Source organism: Lagenorhynchus albirostris, chromosome 4 (genome assembly GCF_949774975.1).
Source record: "Lagenorhynchus albirostris chromosome 4, mLagAlb1.1, whole genome shotgun sequence".
NCBI classification, from domain to species: Eukaryota; Metazoa; Chordata; class Mammalia; order Artiodactyla; family Delphinidae; genus Lagenorhynchus; species Lagenorhynchus albirostris.
The window spans coordinates 127,727,457-127,747,413 of record NC_083098.1 but is presented as its reverse complement, the minus strand read 5'-3'; the positions used below and the strand labels follow the sequence as shown (position 1 = coordinate 127,747,413).

General features: G+C 38.1%; 1 protein-coding gene across 1 annotated transcript in view; it reads left to right on the top strand.

Annotated features, from left to right (window-relative positions):
* The window catches only part of PRDM5 (PR/SET domain 5), a 206,369-nt gene extending 188,125 nt beyond the window's left edge, over positions 1-18,244 (top strand). Inside the window, exons 14-15 of the mRNA XM_060147419.1 lie at positions 3,890-3,994; positions 17,914-18,244. Of these exons, the coding sequence (XP_060003402.1) occupies positions 3,890-3,994; positions 17,914-18,078 (270 nt within the window). The 3' untranslated portion in view covers positions 18,079-18,244. The remainder of the gene's footprint in view (positions 1-3,889; positions 3,995-17,913) is intronic.
* The last annotated feature ends 1,713 nt before the right edge of the window (positions 18,245-19,957 follow it).

Genomic DNA, 19,957 nt, shown 5'->3' with positions numbered 1-19,957 from the left:
GTTTCGGTAAACTCAAGACTTGGTTTTTAATGGTGATGGAAAAGGGACAAGCTCTGGGTTCAGGTTAAAGAGCAAGATGGAACCACATCCCCCCATAATTCTGGGACCCCAGAAAGACTATGCTCAAAATGAAATCAGAGGCTAGAAATAATCTACTTTTGGCAAACAGAAATGCTCGGGATGTTTAACTGTCTTGAAGTAATTGCTGGCTAGAGAAAGAGTTCTCCTTAGAGTTTGTAACCACAGTCCTTCCCTCAAGTGTGTTTGGAGTTCAGCCTTAAAATGCTTGCCTGACCAGAAAACCCTCGGGCAAGAAGCAAACCTAAAATGGTCTCTGATTGATAGCATCCTGGAGTGCCTGGCAGAAGCAAACACAAATGCTGTCTGGAGGGACTTACCCTCAACCTGGGGGTCACAGGAGTTTAACAGATAAAGACCACCAAACATGAGTTCATGATTTCAAATTCCAGAAACACCCAAGGAAACAAGAGCCATGAGCACGAGACAGGAGAAACCACAAATAGCAGAACTAGACTTCCACAGAGCACATAAGGTAATGATTTATCAGATGAAGAAAGTTGTGTAAATGCCTAGAATATTTTTAAATAGGCATAAGCAGCATGAATAGAAAGTAAGATTGTATCAAAAATTTAAGCATAATTGAAAAGAACCAAATAAAAAGTTCTAGAAATTAAAACTACAGTATAGGAAATTAAAAACTCAAAGTGATCCTATTAGGTAGCAAGTTATTCATACCTGAATTGAATTGATCAACTGATCCTAAAGAAATTACATAGAGTGCAATACAAAGAGATGGAAATGGCAAAGGCAGGTTAAGAGACATGAAAAATAGAAAGATCTAATTGGGGTTGTAGGCTTTCATTCAATGACAAATGAGAAGCAAAGCCACTTTCAATCAAAATCAGAATTTACTATCAACAGATCCTTGGAAATTCAAATATGTCAGAAAGCATGAAAAGTAAAGAAATTGTTAAAGTGTGTCGGGCTAAACCACACTGATTGTATAAAATAATAATGATTCCATACCGGGCATTAAAAATCAAGATACAAATGAAATACTGCTACATATAACATGTAAGACAGAGCATTCTACAGGGCATGTTAATTAATACGAGGTAAAATAAATAACTTTAATTGTGTTAAATGCACATGGTAAAAGAAATTTTAAGGATAACCAGTAAAAGGATAGAAATAGAGTTTGTAAGTTCTATAATAATGCAGAGGGGGAAGGGGAATCCAAAACATGAAAGAAAATATAGGGGAAAAAACCTTAGAAAACAAGCAAGATAAAAGCAGTACACAAAATAAAATGTTAGAAATGTATGTACACAAAATTAAATGTTAGAAATATATTTAAATATATTATTAATAATGATAAATATACTATTGTATTTTATTTATTATAATGGCAATTAAATTCTATTATAACAATATAATTTTTAAATGATAATAAATATTAAAAAGCAAAGTTCACTATCTTAAGAAAAGTGCCATTGGTTTGGGTTAAAAAAATTGAGTCGTATGCTGTTTACAACAGACGCTTATCATACCTAAGGATATATAGACTGTTTGAAAGTAAAAAGATGAATATAACAGGCAAATCCTAATTTTATTTTTTGCCTCTTTTTTTAAACTGAGATATAGTTGACATATAACATTGTATAAGTTTAAGGCATGCAACCTGTTGATTTGATACATTTGTATATTAGAGTATGATTACATCATAGTGTTAGCTAACACCTTCATCATGTCATGTAATTATCATTTCTTTTTTTGCAGTGAGAACATTTAGGATCTAGGCTTTTAGCAACTTTTAGCAACTGCATACTACAGTGCAGTTGACTATATTCACACTGCTGTGCATTAGATCTCCAGAACTCACTCATCTTCTAACTGCAAATTTGTACCCTTTGACCAACATCTCAACAAGTCTCCCAAACTCCAGCAGATACTAATTTTAAAAAGCTTTTATAGCTATATTAATACCAAATTAATTTTAAGGTAAAAAGGATGATTACAGAAGAAGAAGGTCATTTCAAAATGATAAAAGGTCCTATTTTCCAGGAGTAGAATAGTTTTAAACTTACATATACTCACCGTGTACCTAATGAGAGTTTCAAAATGTGTAAACTACAGTGATAAAGTTATAAGGATATACTGGATATTGGAGTGTAAAATGGTTTATTCACTTTGTAGAGCTACTTGGCCATTCCTAGAAAAGTTGAAGGTGCAGTTCCACTTCTAGATATACATGCCGTAGGGAATTATGCTCATCTGTGTTCAAGTATACATTTACAAGAATATTCAGAACAACATTATTTGTAAGAGTGAAAACTTGGGAAAAACTTAACTATCCATCACTGGAGAATGTAGCCATTGAATGTAATACTGTACTCACTAAGAATGAATGAACCGGCGCTCATGTTCACAAGAATGTTCCATGTCTTAAGCTGGCCGATGGGTACACATATGTGTGTGTGATTGTTTACATACCGTTTTGTAGGCCTGAAAATTTTCATAATGTCTTTTAAATACCAAGGAGAAAATATAAATAGAACTTGTCTACATTAACATGAAATAGAAAACATATATACACACTACCTCAATTCACAAAGTGTCTGTAACAGTATTTTTGAAGCTATATTTGAAAAAACACTGCAATTTTACTTTAAACAAATCTGTTTATCAGTGCACTATTTAGTAATTAGTGGCCTGCTGTTTTGATGAAACAATGTTAATTAATTTATTTTGCAATTTATTCCAAGCTAAAAAGATGGTGATGTAAGTTCCTGGTATCAAAGATGGCTAAGGAATGTGGATAATTTTTTCCTTTGTCTATGGATATATTTCTTTTCCTTAAGAGTCTATGACCAGCTGTAAAAAAATGCCTCATTTTAAAGAGTAATTTCGATTTTATAAAAGAACATCTCCTACCTAGGAAAAAAGATTGGACGATAGAAATGCTAACACATATATATGGAATCTAAAAAAAAAAAAAGTTTCTGAAGAACCTAGGGGCAGGACAGGAATAAAGACGCAGAGGTAGAGAATGGACTTGAGGACACGGGGAGGGGGAAGGGGAAGCTGGGACGAAGTGAGAGAGTGGCATGGACATATATACACTACCAAATGTAAAATAGATAGCTAGTGGGAAGCAGCCACAAGGCACAGGGAGACCACCTCAGTGCTTTGTGACCACCTAGAGGGGTGGGATAGGGAGGGTGGGAGGGAGGGAGATGCAAGAGGGAGGAGATATGGGGATATATGTATATGTATAGCTGATTCACTTTGTTATAAAGCAGAAACTAACACACCATTGTAAAGCAATTATACTCCAATAAAGATGTTAAAAAAAAAAAGGAAATGAAAATACTTAAAGCACAGTTGAGCTCTAACTTCTTAAATTTACCCCCGAAATCTGTTGAGCATTTGGTTCTGAGCTTTCATTCCCAGGAATCCCTTTGAGACAGTGAACAGTTTGCACCATGTAAACCAGGGGTCCCAAACTGTCTTGCTCCACGAAACCTTTGTGGCATGCACTCCGAAACCAAAAGAAAACGTAAGTTCAGTTCAGTAAGTAGTTAGATCACAGCAATCATGCAGAATCTTCCTTTGCACAGATAGGACTGCATCGAAAGAAATGTTGTGCGATCTAGTGTTGGAACTGTGAACCACCTGGTAGTTTTAAGACTGCCCAAGAGATTTTGAGTACTCCTGTTTTCCCCTGAAAATTTAAAATAATTCATGACACCAGTATGAATGTGCTGCCAGCACCTTGCAGAACTAGATAAAACACCCTCCCACGTACACCTTCAAAAGGAGGGCTCTGCATTCACTCAAATTCATGGTCTCTTTTCACTGACTGCAGGAGAAACCATACAAGTGCTCAGACTGCAGCAAGGCCTTCAGCCAGAAGCGAGGCCTGGATGAGCACAAGAGGACGCACACCGGAGAAAAGCCTTTTCAGTGTGATGTGAGTTTGGCTTCCCTTTTCTTTCCCTAGTGTCCTCCAGTAACCTCCGGTAACAGGAGATATGTATGTGTGTGTGGGTGTATCCATGCATCTATTTGTGCATGTATGAGAGAGAGAGAGAGAGAGAGAGAGAGTGTGTGTGTGTGTGTGTGTGTGTGTGCGCGCGCTTTACAGTGCTGATCTGTGTCTATTAATGTCTTGTGCTCTTTATACCTTTTGATTGCATAATCCATGTAACCACGTTGTAGCAATGTTTTTTATCCTAGTTTACTGGCAGCAAATGAACTCTGATTTTCCTTAAGACATGCCTGTACCCTGTTTTAATGCAATTGAGTTGTTCTTCCAAGGTATAAATACATGATGATTCAAGACAGCTTTCATGTGTCTGTCCAAGTCTTTGACAGGTTAATGATAGTTAAACCAGAAATTTAACTGGTTATAGATATTATTTATTTTGTTAAAGCCAAACAATTTCTAAAACATGCATAAACTCCTTTGTTTAAAAAACGCCACTGCCAATTGTTTAGATTTTCTGCTTATGACATTTGAAGTGAAATGAAATTATCGACATAGTTCACATTATTAATGAAAGGACAGAAATACTACCATTGTCAGTAAAATTAATTGGATCATTGATTAATCTAGAGAAAAATGGTTCATCGATGAACAGCATCACCATTCTGTGTAAGATTGACAGTTGACAGAAAATTGACACAGGTGTTAGGGAAAGCACTTACTTCTTGTTCTTATTTCTAACACAAAAATAGCAAAAAAAAAAAAAAGTATTAATGTAGCTCAATGTAAGAAGAAACATTAAAGTTGTAATCTGTGAAATTGCACAGTACATAGTTCTCTTTAAATGTTGAGGGAAACTTGAGTACTTAGTCCCCTTGGCATATCCCAAAGGATAAAGGATGGAGTAAGCAGTCCATATGAAAGGAAACTCACAAACATAAGATGTTTTCCTTGTCTTTCCATGAAACTTTGGTGGTAAGGTTAAGGCAACAACGTACTCCCAGTGGACCTACTCATAAAAATACCTTTATCAACAGTGAACTTCTTTAAGGAGAGAACTACTTGTAGAGAAAGAAATGTACACATGGAGAGCTCTATCCTGGACTGGAGGTACAGCCAGTTTCATAATTTAATGGACTGAACGTTCAATCCATTGGTGCTTTTATTGGAAGCATTTTCATAAAAGCAAAACTTTTTTTGGATTATTTAATTGCACAACTACACAAATAAGTGATGGAAAATAGAAATTAAATATTAACTGTGTATGGACATCTTCCTTCTATCACGCTCTACCTGACTTTTATTTATGCTGAATATTTTTGTGGACTGCTTCCTTACACAGACTGGACCATGATGTTATTTTTTAAAAATTATGTTACAAGCATGATTTTTTCTATCTACTTCTATCCCATTTACTTCTGTCAGATGTTCAAATCTCTCTGAGCCTTTTCTGCAGTCCGGACTGGTCTGTTGAGGAGAGATCCAAGTTTAAAGCCTCCAAAACTTCCCTGAAATGCAGCCTGGTCAGGGAACTGGCTGTCTGTTCCAAAATCTTATTCTCTTAACCTACCCATTCCAGATAGAAGTCCTCCTTTCTCACCCCACTTCCAGTCTATCTCCTTCCTAAATGGTTCTCAGATCCATTACTTACTCTCAGTTTCCATTCCCACTAGCGATGCGTAGCCTGGACCCTCACCTTACTATTTCTTATTACATCCTATCTTATTACATTTCTCATTACATCCTATAGATGTAATAATCCCCCACCAAGGTGACTTTTTAAAAATCGAAATGAAATTCACATAACATAAAATTAACCATTTTAAAGTGAACAATTCAGTGGCCTTTAGTACATTGACGGTGATGTGCAGCCATCACCTCTGATTCCAGAACATTTTTGTCACCCCCAAATAAAGTCCATACCCGTTAAACAGTTACCCCTCACTCTCCCCAGACCCTGGCAGGCACCAGTCTGCTTTCATTTCTATAGGTTTACCTATTCTGGATATTTAATATAAATGAATCATACAATATGTGACCTTTTGTGACTGGCTTCTTTCACTTAGCACAATGTTTTCAAGGATAATCTACATTGCAGCTTGTATCAGTGCACCATTACTTTTTATGGCTGAATGATACTCCATTTTATGTATACAACACAGTTTATCTGTTCATCAGCTGATGAACATTTGGGTTGTTTCTACCTCGTGGCTGTTGTGAACAGTGCTGAGACAAACGTGTGTGTACAAGTTTTAAGTACCAGTTTTCAGTTCTTTTGGGTATATACCTAGGAGTGGAATTGCTGTGCCCATATAGTGATTCTATGTTTGACTTTTTTTTTTTTTTTTTTTGCGGTATGCGGGCCTCTCACTGTTGTGGCCTCTCCTGTGGCGGAGCACAGGCTCCAGACGCGCAGGCTCAGCGGCCATGGCTCACAGGCCTAGCCGCTCCGCGGAATGTGGGATCTTCCCGGACCGGGGCACGAACCCGTAATCCTCTGCATTGACAGGTGGACTCTCAACCACTGTGCCACCAGGGAAGCCCTATGTTTGACTTTTTGAGGAACTGCCATACTGCTTTTCACAGTAGCTGTACCATTTTATATTCCCACCAGGAATGCACAAGGATTCCAATTTTCTCCTCATCCTTGTAAACACTTATTATTTTCTGTTTTTTTTAAATTATAGTCATCTTAATGGATGTGAAGTGGTATATCATTGTCATTTTGATTTACATTTCCCACAGGATTAGTGATGTTGAATATCTCTCCATGTACTTGTTTGTCAGCCATTTGTGTATCAGCTTTGGAGAAATGTCTATTCAAGTCCTTTGCCCATTTTAAAATTGTGTTGATTGTCTCTGTTGTTGAGTGTGAGATACTGGATACTAGACCCTTATCAGATATGATTGCAAATATTTTCTTTCATTCTATATGTTCTCTTTTTGCTTTCTTGATAATGTCCTTTGATGCACAAAACTTTTCAGTCTTGATGAAGTTTAATTTACCCATTTTCTCCTTCTCTTCATGCATGTGGTGTCATATCTAAGAATCTATTGCCAAATTCGAGGTCATAAAGATTTACCCTTATATTTTTTTCTAAGACCTTTATAGTTTTAGCTCTCACATTTAGGCCTTTGATCCTTTTTGAGTTGAATTTTTGTATATGGTGTGAGTTAGAGGTCCATTCTTTTGCATTTTTTCAGTCTTTTACCATTGAATATGATGGTAGGTGTGAGTTTTTTATGAATGTCCTTTATTGTGTTGAGGAGGTTCTCTTCTAGTTCTCTGAATATTTTTATCAAGACACGGTTTTGAATCTTGTCAAATGCTTTTCTGAATCACTTGAAATTATCATTTTTTTTCCTTTTGTCCTGTTAATGTGGTATGGTACATTGTTTGATTTCTTTTTATGTTGAACTACTGTTACAGTCCTGGGATACAGCCACTTGTTCATGGCTTATAAGCCTCTTAACATGATCTTGGATTCAGCTTGTTAGAGGTTTTTTTTTTTTTTTTTTTGCGGTACACAGGCCTCTCACTGTTGTGGCCTCTCCCGTTGCAGAGCAACAGGCTCCGGATATGCAAGCTCAGTGGCCATGGCTCACGGGCCCAGCCACTCCGCGGCATGTGGGATCTTCCCGGACTGGGACATGAACCCGTATCCCCTGCATCGGCAGGCGGACTCTAGATCACTGCGCCACCAGGGAACCCCCTGTTAGAGTTTTTTGTTTTGTTTTGTCTTGGTTTTTTTTGTTTGTTCATTTGAAGATTTTTTTCCTATATATTCATAGGGGTATTAGTCTGTAGTTTTCTTTCATTGTAGTATCTTTGTCTGGCTTTGGTATCAAGGGCGTGCTGGCGTCACAGAATTAGGAAGTGTTCCCTCCTTTTCTATTTTTGGGAAGAGTTTGAGAGGATTGGTGTTAATTCTTCTTTAAATGTTTGTTAGAATTCATCAATGAAACCATTGAGTTCTGGACTTTTCTTTGTTGGGAGGTTTTTTGATTCAATTTCTGTACTTGTTATAGGTCTTCTGAATTTTTCTGTTTCTTCTTGAGTCTGTTTTGGTAATTTGTGTATTTCTAGGAATTTGTCCATGACAACTAGGTTATCTAATTTGTTGGCATACAGTTCATAGTATTCTCTTATAATCGTTTTTATTACTTTGGGTTTGGTAGTAATATCAAAATGTGACATTTTTAATGTAAACTCAGTCATGTGCTTCTCTATGATGGCTTCTCACAACCTAGAAGGTAAAATCTGCCTTCCTACTTGACTGAAAGATTATTATGGTCTTTCTCAGTTCTTACTATTTTATGTCTTAGTAATCTTATCTGTCAGTATTCTGCAGTTTCTTTGCACTAACACGTAGAGTTTCCTGAAGCAGTGATACTGTTTCATATCTGTCTCTTGTTCCAGGTACCTTGCATACACTGTTCCCTCTGCCTAGAAAATCTTTTTCTGCTCCTGTTCCCACTGTCTGCCATATATATATGACATTTGAGTGGCATCTGAGCAAAATTGTAAAGAAGAAACTGATACGTATCCACTTCAGTTCTTTACAATTTTGCTCAAATGCCACCTCACTCATCAACACCACTCTAACACCTTAGGCCCAGTCGTTCCGTGCTCTGCAGCTCCCCCAGCATGCCATACCTATTCAACTTTAAATATCTTTAGCCACTACACGTATGGTAGATGACTTCCAAATCTTTCTTTCCCTGCCTAGATTTCTCTTTGAACTCTAGACAGATATTGTGAGGTGCCTGTGAGACATCTCCCCTGTATTCCAGACTGAAATCATGATCTCCCAGCCTTCTCAAGCTCTCAACATGTTTCCTTTAACTACCCATCTCTCTGAGAACTCCACTGTCTCCAAAGAGCCCAAGCCAAAGGTCTGAGCCTCCTGCCAGGCACCTCTCTTTCCCTGAGCCATGACCAAGAGCATCATCTAGTTGAGCTTCTGTAGTTAGAAAGACACAGTGATCCATGGTTTGTATATAGTCTCTGATTTCACTACAGTCCAGAAATATGTAGGTGTTATTTCCACTTATAGGAAGCAGTTGAGGCTCCCTGGGGTTGAATGACTTGCCTATCATTCACTGCTTATAACTGGCCAAATCAGGATTCCAGGGATCAAACCCATGCAGCTTCCTTTCAGCCCCAGTAATTCCTGACCCTCTTTGCTTGTCTGTATTTCTCAAACCTATCACCTTGTCCAAGTTTCCATTGCCACCTTCACTTCTCTCTTTCTGTCACCCCCTACATCCAGTGCAGTAGCAAATCTGCTTGGCTTTGTATGTAAGTTGAGAATGTGAACATTCTTACACCTCCACAACTAACAACCTAGTCTCCTGGAACAACACAATCGCTTTTTAATTGATCTCCCTCCTTCCATCTTTGCTCTTTACAGTCTGTCCTCAACTGGCCACCCACAGTGATCTTTCTAAAACCCGAGTCAGAGTTTATGTATGTGTGTGTAGATTACATATGTATTACATTACTCTCATTGGCTCAAACCCTCAACGACCGTACATCTCATTTAGAGTGAAAACCAGAGCTGTACCAGAGTCTGGAAGTGGCCACGTGACCTGCACCCCCCGCCCTTGTGCCCCAGCCTCTCTGGCTTCACCGCCCCCTCTGCCTCACTCCAGCCACATGGCTTCTTTGCTGTTCTTTCAGACGCACTGAGCTCACTCCTGTGAATAGGTCTTTGTATTTGCCATTTCCCCAGCCTGGAACGCCCTTCTCAGGTATCTTTATGATCTGTTCCTGTGCTTCTGTCAGTCCTCGGCTCAAATTTCTTTCTCTCTTACTTCCATTACTTTCTTAACCCTCACCCCATAGTCACCTTCTCCTTCACTGCACTTACATCCACCTGAAATATTACGTATTTGATTGTTTAATTATTTATCATTTATTATAAGCTCTATGACAACAGAGTTTTTCGTTATTGTTTATTGCTGTATTCCCAGCCCTAGAACAATGCTTGGCGTATGAGAAGCAGTCAAAGAATATTTTAAAGGAATGAACAAATGAATCAATGACCACTGTCTTAGTTTATGTCCAAATCATTTCTGGCTTGGTGTGGAACATTGTTTTGGCCTCCCTGATTCCAGTTGTGAACTCTCTAGCTTGCTAACTAAATTATACTTCAGTTTTAGTCTCTTCTTCAAGTCCCACCGCTTGCAGAATATACATCCTTCCAGTTTCTTATGATTATCAGGGTCTCTAGGATTTGGTTCCAGCCTTCTAACTTCCTTTTCAAGTTGTTCCCCTAACAGTGTCTCATCTTCAGCCTTAGTGAACAGTTCTCGTTCCCCACCTGGGCCTTGCTGTTCACTCCTCTGTACCTTTGTACATCTCCTTCCTTCTCCCTGGAATGTCACTCCCCAACTTAGGACGTGATAACCCCTGTGCATCCAGGAAGAGTCATCGCACCCTCCCGTGTGCCTCTCTTGGCATTATGTTCATGGCATTGCAAGTATTTCTCCTAACGCTGTGGACTCCACTGAGGCAGGGCAGAGCGCTCTTTGTCACTGTTCTCCTTACTGAAGTGGTAGACACATTGTATGCGATAAATATTTGTTAACTGAAGATGTCTGTATACAATTCTAACATTATCTCCAAGGACTTTCTATTAAACATGCTGTTTCCCTTTATCTTAAGACAAAATCAGTTTACCTCTAGCCTAGAGAAGGAATAAAATATTTTCCCATTTTTGGGGAATGTGAATTAATACTAAGTTGGAGTAGGCTGAAGGGTTGTATGAGAATCACATGTGGAAAGAAAGAAAAGGAAGCATCTCTGTTGCACTGTTGGAACTCCTTGCTCTTCCCTATTTTTAAAATGACTATAAAAGACCTTACATTTGGCTGATTTATACAGAGCATCAGTTTGAAGTCTCTTAATGACTGCATTTAAGTTCATGAGAACACAGCTTTTAATGTCTAGGTAGTCAGTTTCACAACCGTGACATCAGCTACTCTCTGCTGACATTTAATCCTCTGCCTTGGCCCTCGTTCAGCAGTCTGTTGGATTGTTCCAATCCCGTGTCCTATTGGAGCTTCTCGAACTCCTTAATTCTGAGCCGTCATCAATGACTTCGGCATCCTGCCCAACTTCCTTTCCATTTCTCCAGCTTGCCGCTGCCGTAATTTTCCCATGGTGACTATGTAAATGGACTTGAACTTCGTATCCCTCACAACACACTGGTGAGCTGAACTGTCCGAGAACCTCCTTTATTTTTTCAAAGAGATGTTTATTTCTTAAAAATGGTGTCAGCCAGGCAAATGGAAGAAAGTGTAGTGGGCTCACATATCTCTGTTTGAAGTGAGAGACTTTTTTAATAGTTGGCCCTTGGGGGGTGGTATAGACTCTGAACCCAGACTGTCTGGGTTTAAATGCTGGAAACCACTTCCTCATTCTGTGACCTTGGGTAACCTGCTTGAGACAGAAGTGTGTGTGTCAGTTTCCTTCTGTGAAATGGGGATGATACCTAAAAGGGTGGTTTGTGAAGTTTGAACAAGCTAATGGTTAGAAATTGCCAAGGGTCATTCCCGGCACACGGTGAAAGCTGATGTCAGCCCTTAAACCTAGTCCCTGTGCCAGAAATAAATGACTGTAATAAAACAGTGAACAAGACGCCATGTCCCCTGCCCTCATAGAACTCACATTCTTGTGGAGTACAGACTTAAACGAATAAGCCTGAATAGATGTCTCATTGCATTTTATGAAAAAGATTGGGAAAGGAAAAAATGGGGTGGGCTGTGAAAGAGTAGTTAGGGAAGAATTCTCTGAGAAAGTGGCTCTGAGTAACCTAGAAGATGAAGAGTAGCCATGGGGGAAAGAGCATTCTAGGCTCAGGGAACAGAATAAATCAAGGCTTGTAAGTGGGAAAGAGCATGCAGTGTGAGGGGAAGTAAAAAGGCAGGGGGGGCTGGAGCCTGGGGAGAGAGGAAGAGGGGGGTGCAAGGTGAAGTTGGAGAGCAAACTGGTAGCCTTTCAGCCACATTAAGGAATTTATTTTGAATCTGATTTCAACAGGAAGCCACTGAAGAGTGGTATCTATTGTTCTTTTGACGTGAGGTTTAGAGAAGGAGCCAGGGAAATAGAAAATAGGGAATCAGTTTTAATTCTGTCTTACGTACGATCACAAATGTTCATTTATACTTACAAAAACAATTTAGAGTTTCTTTTACTTGAAAATAATTTCTAAAGACACCTTCTTTGGTTTCTCCAGAATTATTCCACAGCCTTTGGGTTACTTACGTTGCTCACAGGGATTGTATCTATCAATCACCTATCTACCTTTCCCTTTCTTTCTTTCTTTAGTTCAACAAATATTAATGGAATGACTACTCTTGCCTTCCTGTTCCTTAGGACTAGTAAGGAGAGACATTAAAAAGCTCACAAATAATTAATTACACTCGAGGTAAGTGTTTTAAAGGAAAAGTAAAGGCTACTATGAGAGCATTTAACAGAAGACTTCTGTCAGAAAGATCATACAGGCCTCTCTGAGGAATGCATAGGAGGCAGCTAGAAAAAGTGAAGTGAGAAAGTACTGAGGCAGGAAGGCTGTGGTGTCTTCAACAGCCTACACTAAAGCTGATTAGTTGGGCTAGAGTTTAGGAGTTTCCCTTAAAGTAAGGATCCAGTAAGGACCCATGGAACAGTTTTATGTAGTAAAATGACATTTATGGTTTTAAAAATCCCTCCACCTGCTGGGTGGAGCATGGACAGAAGGGGATAAGGATGGATGCAGAGAGATTCAGATAGTATTTATCACCTGGGTCCTTCTGACAGTGTAAAATTGTCCATACATGACAGGGAATTTGCATCTCCTCTCCTATATAAAATGCATGGAGCAACCCCCATTCTTCAGGACAGTTACACACCTCCTCTAGTTCCAAACATTTCCTGAGGGCAGGGGAAACTGTACCACCTCTTTGAGAACCACTGACACTGGCTATTGCAATAATCTAGGCTTTGGTTTCCAGAGTGAGGAGCTGCGTATCCCAGGAGGCCTAGGAGACATCCATTGGGAAACGGGAAGGAAAGATAACAGTTGTGATCCCTGCTTATTGTGTATTTTAAAACAAAGAACTTCAAAGAACTTAAAACAAGAAATTAAACTTTATTATCATTGAATAGCGGGGCTTGACTTTGGTGCCCTTGTTAACAGCCGGTTTCTTGTGATGTACGGTACTAAATGTGATCTGAGGGATAACGGCTGGTTTCTTGTGATGTACGGTACTAAATGTGATCTGAGGGAAGAGTGGCAATTCCGTGGCGATGCAGGTTGTCACTTGTTTGTTTTCCGTGCTTGCAAGGACTGCGATTTATGTGTTCCCAGTTAAGTGGAGATATGGATTCTGTTATCTGTTTTTAAACAAAATAATCTTGTACAAAAGAGTCCTTTACAGAAACTACAGATTGAAAATAATATTAATAATACAGACACAAGGCAACAAAAAGAAAACAACAGAGTTAATATTACCAGTCAGCAGCAAATTTAGATTAAACAAATGACACCATCGTATCTGGAAAAAAGTAAACCAAAACACTGAAATTATCCAGAAGACATTTGAAATATGTTTTTGTCTACATTTTTCTTAAAAATGACCCTAAATATCATATCTTAGATGTTGCCTAATTAAAATATGAAGTCATAATTATTAATACAAAAACGTTCATTTCATCTTTTTTCAAATTCTCTTAAAAGTTTGTCTCTAATAATATAATTTATAAATACCTTAGTACACTTGGTATATTTTATTTAAAAATACAGATAATAGGTGCATGCGGAAACGTTTTCTTATTGCTGGAGAATCACTGGTCTAGGCAGGTAATGGTTTTCACTCGGGTTGTGGCAGCACAGATGGCGACAATTAAATGTCTTCTAGAAATGTGTACAGGGAAGAAGTGGTAATTGACTAGATGAGGTGGGGATGAGGGAGACATTGGATCAAGGCTGACTGCCAGATTTCCAGCAAGTGTCAGATGGATGGCACATTTTTGTTTTGAGAATTAGATTTGGGAGACAAAGAGTCTTTTTTTTAATTGAAGTATAGTTGATATACAATGTTATAGAAGTTACAGGTGTACAATACAGTGATTCACAATTTTTAAAGCTTATATTCCATTGTAGTTATTATAAAATATTTGCGATATTTCCTGTGTTGTATAGTATATCTTTGTAGCTTTTTTTTTTTTTTTGCGGTACGCGGGCCTCTCACTGCTGTGGCCTCTCCCGTTGCGGAGCACAGGCTCCGGACGCGCAGGCTCAGCGGCCATGGCTCACGGGCCCAGCCGCTCCACGACATGTGGGATCTTCCCGGACCGGGGCACAAACCCGCGTCCCCCGCATCGGCAGGCAGACTCTCAGCCACTGCGCCACCAGGGAAGCCCTGTAGCTTAATTTATACCCTATAATTTGTACCTCTTAATCCCTTACCACTATATTGCCCCTCTCTCCTTCCCTCTCCTAACTGGTAACCAGTAGTTTGTTCTCTGTGAGTCTGCTTCTCTTTCATCATATTCACTAGTTTGTTGTATTTTTTCAATTCCAGTTCAACTTTAGACTTACTGAGTTTGCAGCACCCGTGAGCTATCCAGCAGGCATTTAGATCCTCCACTGTGCAGATCAGGAGAGAGGACTTGGATCAGAGATAAGATATTGGCGAGTATCTCCATATAAACAGTAACAAAGAGCATGACTATGATTAAGGTCACCAGGGGAGAAAACACCTAATGAATGAAGAAGTGGGCTAAGGAACAGGTACTGAGATCCAGACTTCAAGGTCAGGGTGGAGGAGGAGCCTGTACAGGAAAATGGGAGGGGGGGGGCGGGGAAAGGCCAGAAAAATAGAGGGAAAACAAGGAGAACAGGTCCTAATGGAAACTAAATGAAAGGCAGGAAGGAAGTGGCCAGGTATGTCAAATGATACTGAAACTTCATGTTAAATGAGGATCCAGGAGTCCCCATTCCATTTAGCCATGTGGAGGTGGTTGGTGACCTATCGCAGCTGTTTAGGGAGTTACAGCACTTGACGTATCAGTGTGATGGCAGTGGGCTTGAGAGGCACGCATGGAAGATGAGGGTGTTGAACCTTCACTCAGCCAGCGGTATTTTTTGCATTCCAAAGTAACATTTGGAAGTTTGTTTCCGTTTTTGTTCTAGAAAAATTAGGAAATACAGAAGGGAATAAAGACAGAAATGAAATGATTCCAAATTTCTCAACTGATGTCAACTAATATTAACATTAATCTCTTGATATTTTCTTCCAATACTTATTTATACAGATACAGTTACCATCTTTATTTCAGTATTGTAAATGGTGCATTAATTTTATTCTGTTTTCTTCCCTTTACATTTTCCCTTGCCTTTTTTACATATTTTTTGAAGTATGATCTTTTTTTTAACAGCTGAGAAGTATCTCTTCTTCTCGTTATATCAAAATGAATATCCTCATTAACTTTGGGCAAATAAGTTATTTGTAATACTCCACTTTTATAAATAATTCTGGGATGAACATCTTATATATACATCTTTGACTAGGAGCTATCATACTGGTAGTACTCCTGGCTCTTTTAAGGCTTGTGAAAATACTAATAATCTCTGTCCGTCCAAGGTGCTTTTGAGGAAGCGCTACTCAGTACGGTTGCACTGTCATCAGCACCATTTTCTACACTTAGGCACATTCCAATCCCCCTTGTAAAATTATGTTTGGGTGTGTGTGTTGTTTTAAGTACATTTCTTGAAAATAGCATGTGTTTGCATTTTCCATTTTACCCTAATTTCAGAGCCTTTAAGGGTACTCAGTATTTTATATCACTTATCATAACTCATGTATTATATAGTCTGTCATTGTATTTTATGCTCTTTCGTGTTCCTGGGTCTTTCCTTTTTATCCCGATTTTTACTGCATGACATGAACTTACCTGGCTTTGTTTTTCGGTGACTTTAAAGGTGTATAGTCTGTTTTAAATTGTGATTGTAAAACTTACGTTTACAAAGGTATTTCATAAGAAGAACGTCCTTTCCTCAGATTGATTGGGAGCATTATGTTTGTCATGGAAAATTATTGTTTGCTTTAAAACCATTTGCATATTGCAGGGAGCTGCTACTCTTTATAGTAGCTGTGTTCTCTCTCGGACCCCACATGTGGTAGCTGTTGTAGTCTCTTCTTTCCAACCTGCTGATGATTCTTTTTGCCAGAGAAGATGAAAGAGAAAAACTAGGCACTAACATTTATTGAGCGTCTTCAGTACAACATCCATTTGCATAGATTACCTCATTTAATCTTAGTATTAATTCTGTGAGATAATGATCATTGTGATCATCTTATAGGTGAGGGAACTGAAGTTAAAAGGCATAGTTTGTTCATTTAAACTTCCTTAGGAAGTGATAGAATCAGGTTGAAACTTGGTTAGTTAATTCAACAAATACTTATTTAGTGCTACTCTATAGGCACTGTCTTATCCCTTAGGATATATGAGTGAATAAAATATATGAAGATTCTCTGCCTTCATGGACATGAGGTCAGGGTACCAGAGTAGTTGGGTCTTTAGTGAGGGCCTTCTTCCTGGTTATGCCTCACGTGGCCTGCCTTGGTGTGCGCATGCAGAGAGAGAGAGAGAATCTGTGTCTCTTCCCGTTTTTATAAGGGCATTAATCCCATCACTCCATCCTCATGAGCTCATCTAACCCTAATTATCTCACAGTGGCTGCACCTCAAACACCATCACATTAAGGATTAGGGCTTTAACTCATGAATTTTGAGGGGACACAAACATTCAGTCCATAGCAAAGGACACAAACATTCAGTCTGTAGCAAACTCTAAAACTTATTTTATGTCACACTATGCTACTAACGTGTAATTCAGAATAATTATTGGATTACTCCCTCTCTTCACCAAACTGGGGGCTTGCCCTTCTGTGTTTCTTGTTGCTGAGCAGGTAAAATCCTGCTTCTCTCATAAAGAGAGAGTGAATTTTTTATTTGCTTTTGTATTTTCACATGCTTCACCTCATTCAGAACTTCAGCTTTCTTTCCAGTATTTTTACAAGGCTTTACCTCTCCCATTATATTCACTATGTTTTTCAGGGAATTTTCACATTATTTAAGTATTTTATTTTATCGTGCATGTGCTTTTGAAGAATTTCATGTAAATGGAATTTTTGTGAAAAGCAGCAAACTTTGAATGAAAATTTGGTATTATAAAAGAATTCCATTTCATTTTTACTTTTGAATAACTATGCCTCACATCTTCTGGGTTAATTTAATATTTTACATTATTGGGCTGTTTAATGTCTGTTGAGTCAGGTGGCAATGTCGCAGAGCTTACATGAAGAAAATGTGAAGTATTTTTAATTGGAAATAAAGAACTGGAATAGTGGATAACGAACTTCTGCTTAGGATGCTTAAAGCAGTGTTAACCTTTTACTTCATACATGGGTCCAGATTGAAGGGATCACTGGTGAGACATGTCTTGTGCTATTTATGCCATATACTAAAAAGATGCCCTCTAGATCAAGGCATTCTGTTTAAGAGGTTTAACGTGAAATTGTTAATACGCTGAATTATGGGGAGAAAGATACTGTTTCCAGGGAGTTGTGTCTTTAGAGATGTTTAAAAATATAGTAGCTGGGGGAAGGGAGAGTGGTTGGGATGCAGAGGACACACATTAAATGCAAACAACTCTTGGAACTATAATTAATTTTCTTTACCTTTTACCTTGGATGTTAAGTTCCATTTATTTCCAGAGCACTTTTGTTCTTAAGCCTGTCAGTATATACTTGATAATAGGAATTTGCATATTGTATTTTGTGTAAGTGATAACTTGGTGTATCTTCAGATTTTTCAATATAATGTGATTGGTATCTTTGGGTCTTCTCTAGGTTTGTGACTTGGCTTTTAGCCTGAAGAAAATGCTGATCCGACACAAGATGACTCATAATCCTAATCGTCCGCTGGCAGAATGCCAGTTTTGCCATAAGAAGTTTACAAGGAATGACTACCTCAAAGTGCACATGGACAATATCCACGGAGAGGCTGACAGCTAATGGTAGCTGTAAAGGCATTAAGCCATTCAGAAGGGCTCCTAATACGAAACCCAGATTTCTCTCAGCTGATTAGCATAGCAGAAGTAGCGACTTAAAGTAATTCACTGGTCTCATAGTTCTTATTTGCCTACCTTTAGAGTCTGTAGATACATATGCAAAAAAAAAAAAAAATCCTACTTCTGTCAAGAAGTGGTACAAATGGAAAAAAATAACTTTGTAGCCTCCCAAAATACTACTTGTGTTGTATCTTATAAAAGTGGAAAAAGGAGCCATGGCTCTGCTTGGCCATCTCTCTATAGTGAAGTTTATTAACATGCTCCGTATTAGGCATTTTTTATTTTATTGTTATCCGTGTGTGTGTGTGTGTGTGTGTGTGTGTGTGCGTGCACATTTGTGATGCTGGTTATTGCAACTGGTTATTACTAGTTTAGCCAGAAAGAGATTAAGATTTCCAAGATATTTCACTGCAGATAAAGGATAAGGGGCAAGAGTTTGCAAAGTCTCAAGCATGATAATGGGATAAAACTTGCTAAAACAGGCCAAAAGTTGATCTTAGTTAATAAATAGCTCCTTATAACAGATCAGTTTAAAATAAAGAGGTATTTAAGAACTGAAACATTGATTGAAATGTTGCGCATTTTAGACAATTCTCAGGAAACATTATTTCCTCTCATCAGTCATATGCTGACATTCATGGTCTAGATAAGATCAACACAAAAAATGACCATAACACTTAAATATTTATCAGGCTGATCCTCCTGAATTTATACTAGCGAGCTTTAGAAATTAACAATATATAAATATATATAACGAAAAATGGAAACAAAATAGGTTCTCATTATCTGTTGACTGACAGGGTAACAGGACAGTAGGTGTATTACAATATTAGTCATGATACACCTGGACCTTTACCCTCTCATTTCATCAAAGTGCACAGAACATATTAGTGCAGACATAACAGAGTCCTCAGAGCATTAACATTCTGTTTCACAAAAGACATTTTTCAGAATCTTGGCAGTAGATGATTCTGAAACACTTCTGAATTACTCTCAATCCTATATAATTATGAATCCAGAGTAAAAAACATAAACCTGGCAATTGTTATGATTGAAATTATCACTGATGCTTAAGGGGAACTGAAGCAAGAAGCATAATTTCTTCCTTTAGGTTATATTTCAGTTAAATACTTGAGAGCAACATACAATGAACAGCTTGTTTTGGGAGAAGAGAAGATAAAATGTAATAGTGTTGTCAAAGCAGTGTAGAAGAATCCAAAAACCAGAAAAAAATTAAAATGAAGCCCAATTCATGAACTTGCCTATTTGGAGACCATTCCAAAGAGAGAGGAAGTATAATTTTAAGGAAGTTTTTTAGTTTTACTGATTTCTGGAGAAAGGTTACCTGAAGACAGTTCTTTGAAGTCAGGAATCTTGTTTTAGAATTATATTTATGCTCAGTTGCAGTTTTAAAAAGAAACATAAAGATTCGTTATAGATGTTTTAAACTCTGTGAAAATACTAAATTTGAGACTCGCCAGAGACAATTTTAAAAGATATAAATGCCCAGATGATAATTTAGAAGATATCTAATAAGTATGGCTATATGTAGCATCTGTTCTGAAATTATAGACTGTATTTTATACAAATAGATTTTGGTCTTGTTTCTTCTCACTGTGTCATTTGTTTCAGTAGTATATTTTTAGATCTAAAGTGTTTTCAATTTAACATGACAGTGTGATTAATATCATTTGAATATAAAAGGACAGCTGTAAAATTTAGTAGTGTGTATTATTTAAACACGATCTGCTCATTGCTTTGGATGCCGCCTTCTCTGTATGGGATGCTTCATAGCCCGATTATGTGATGAATGTGAAACTTGA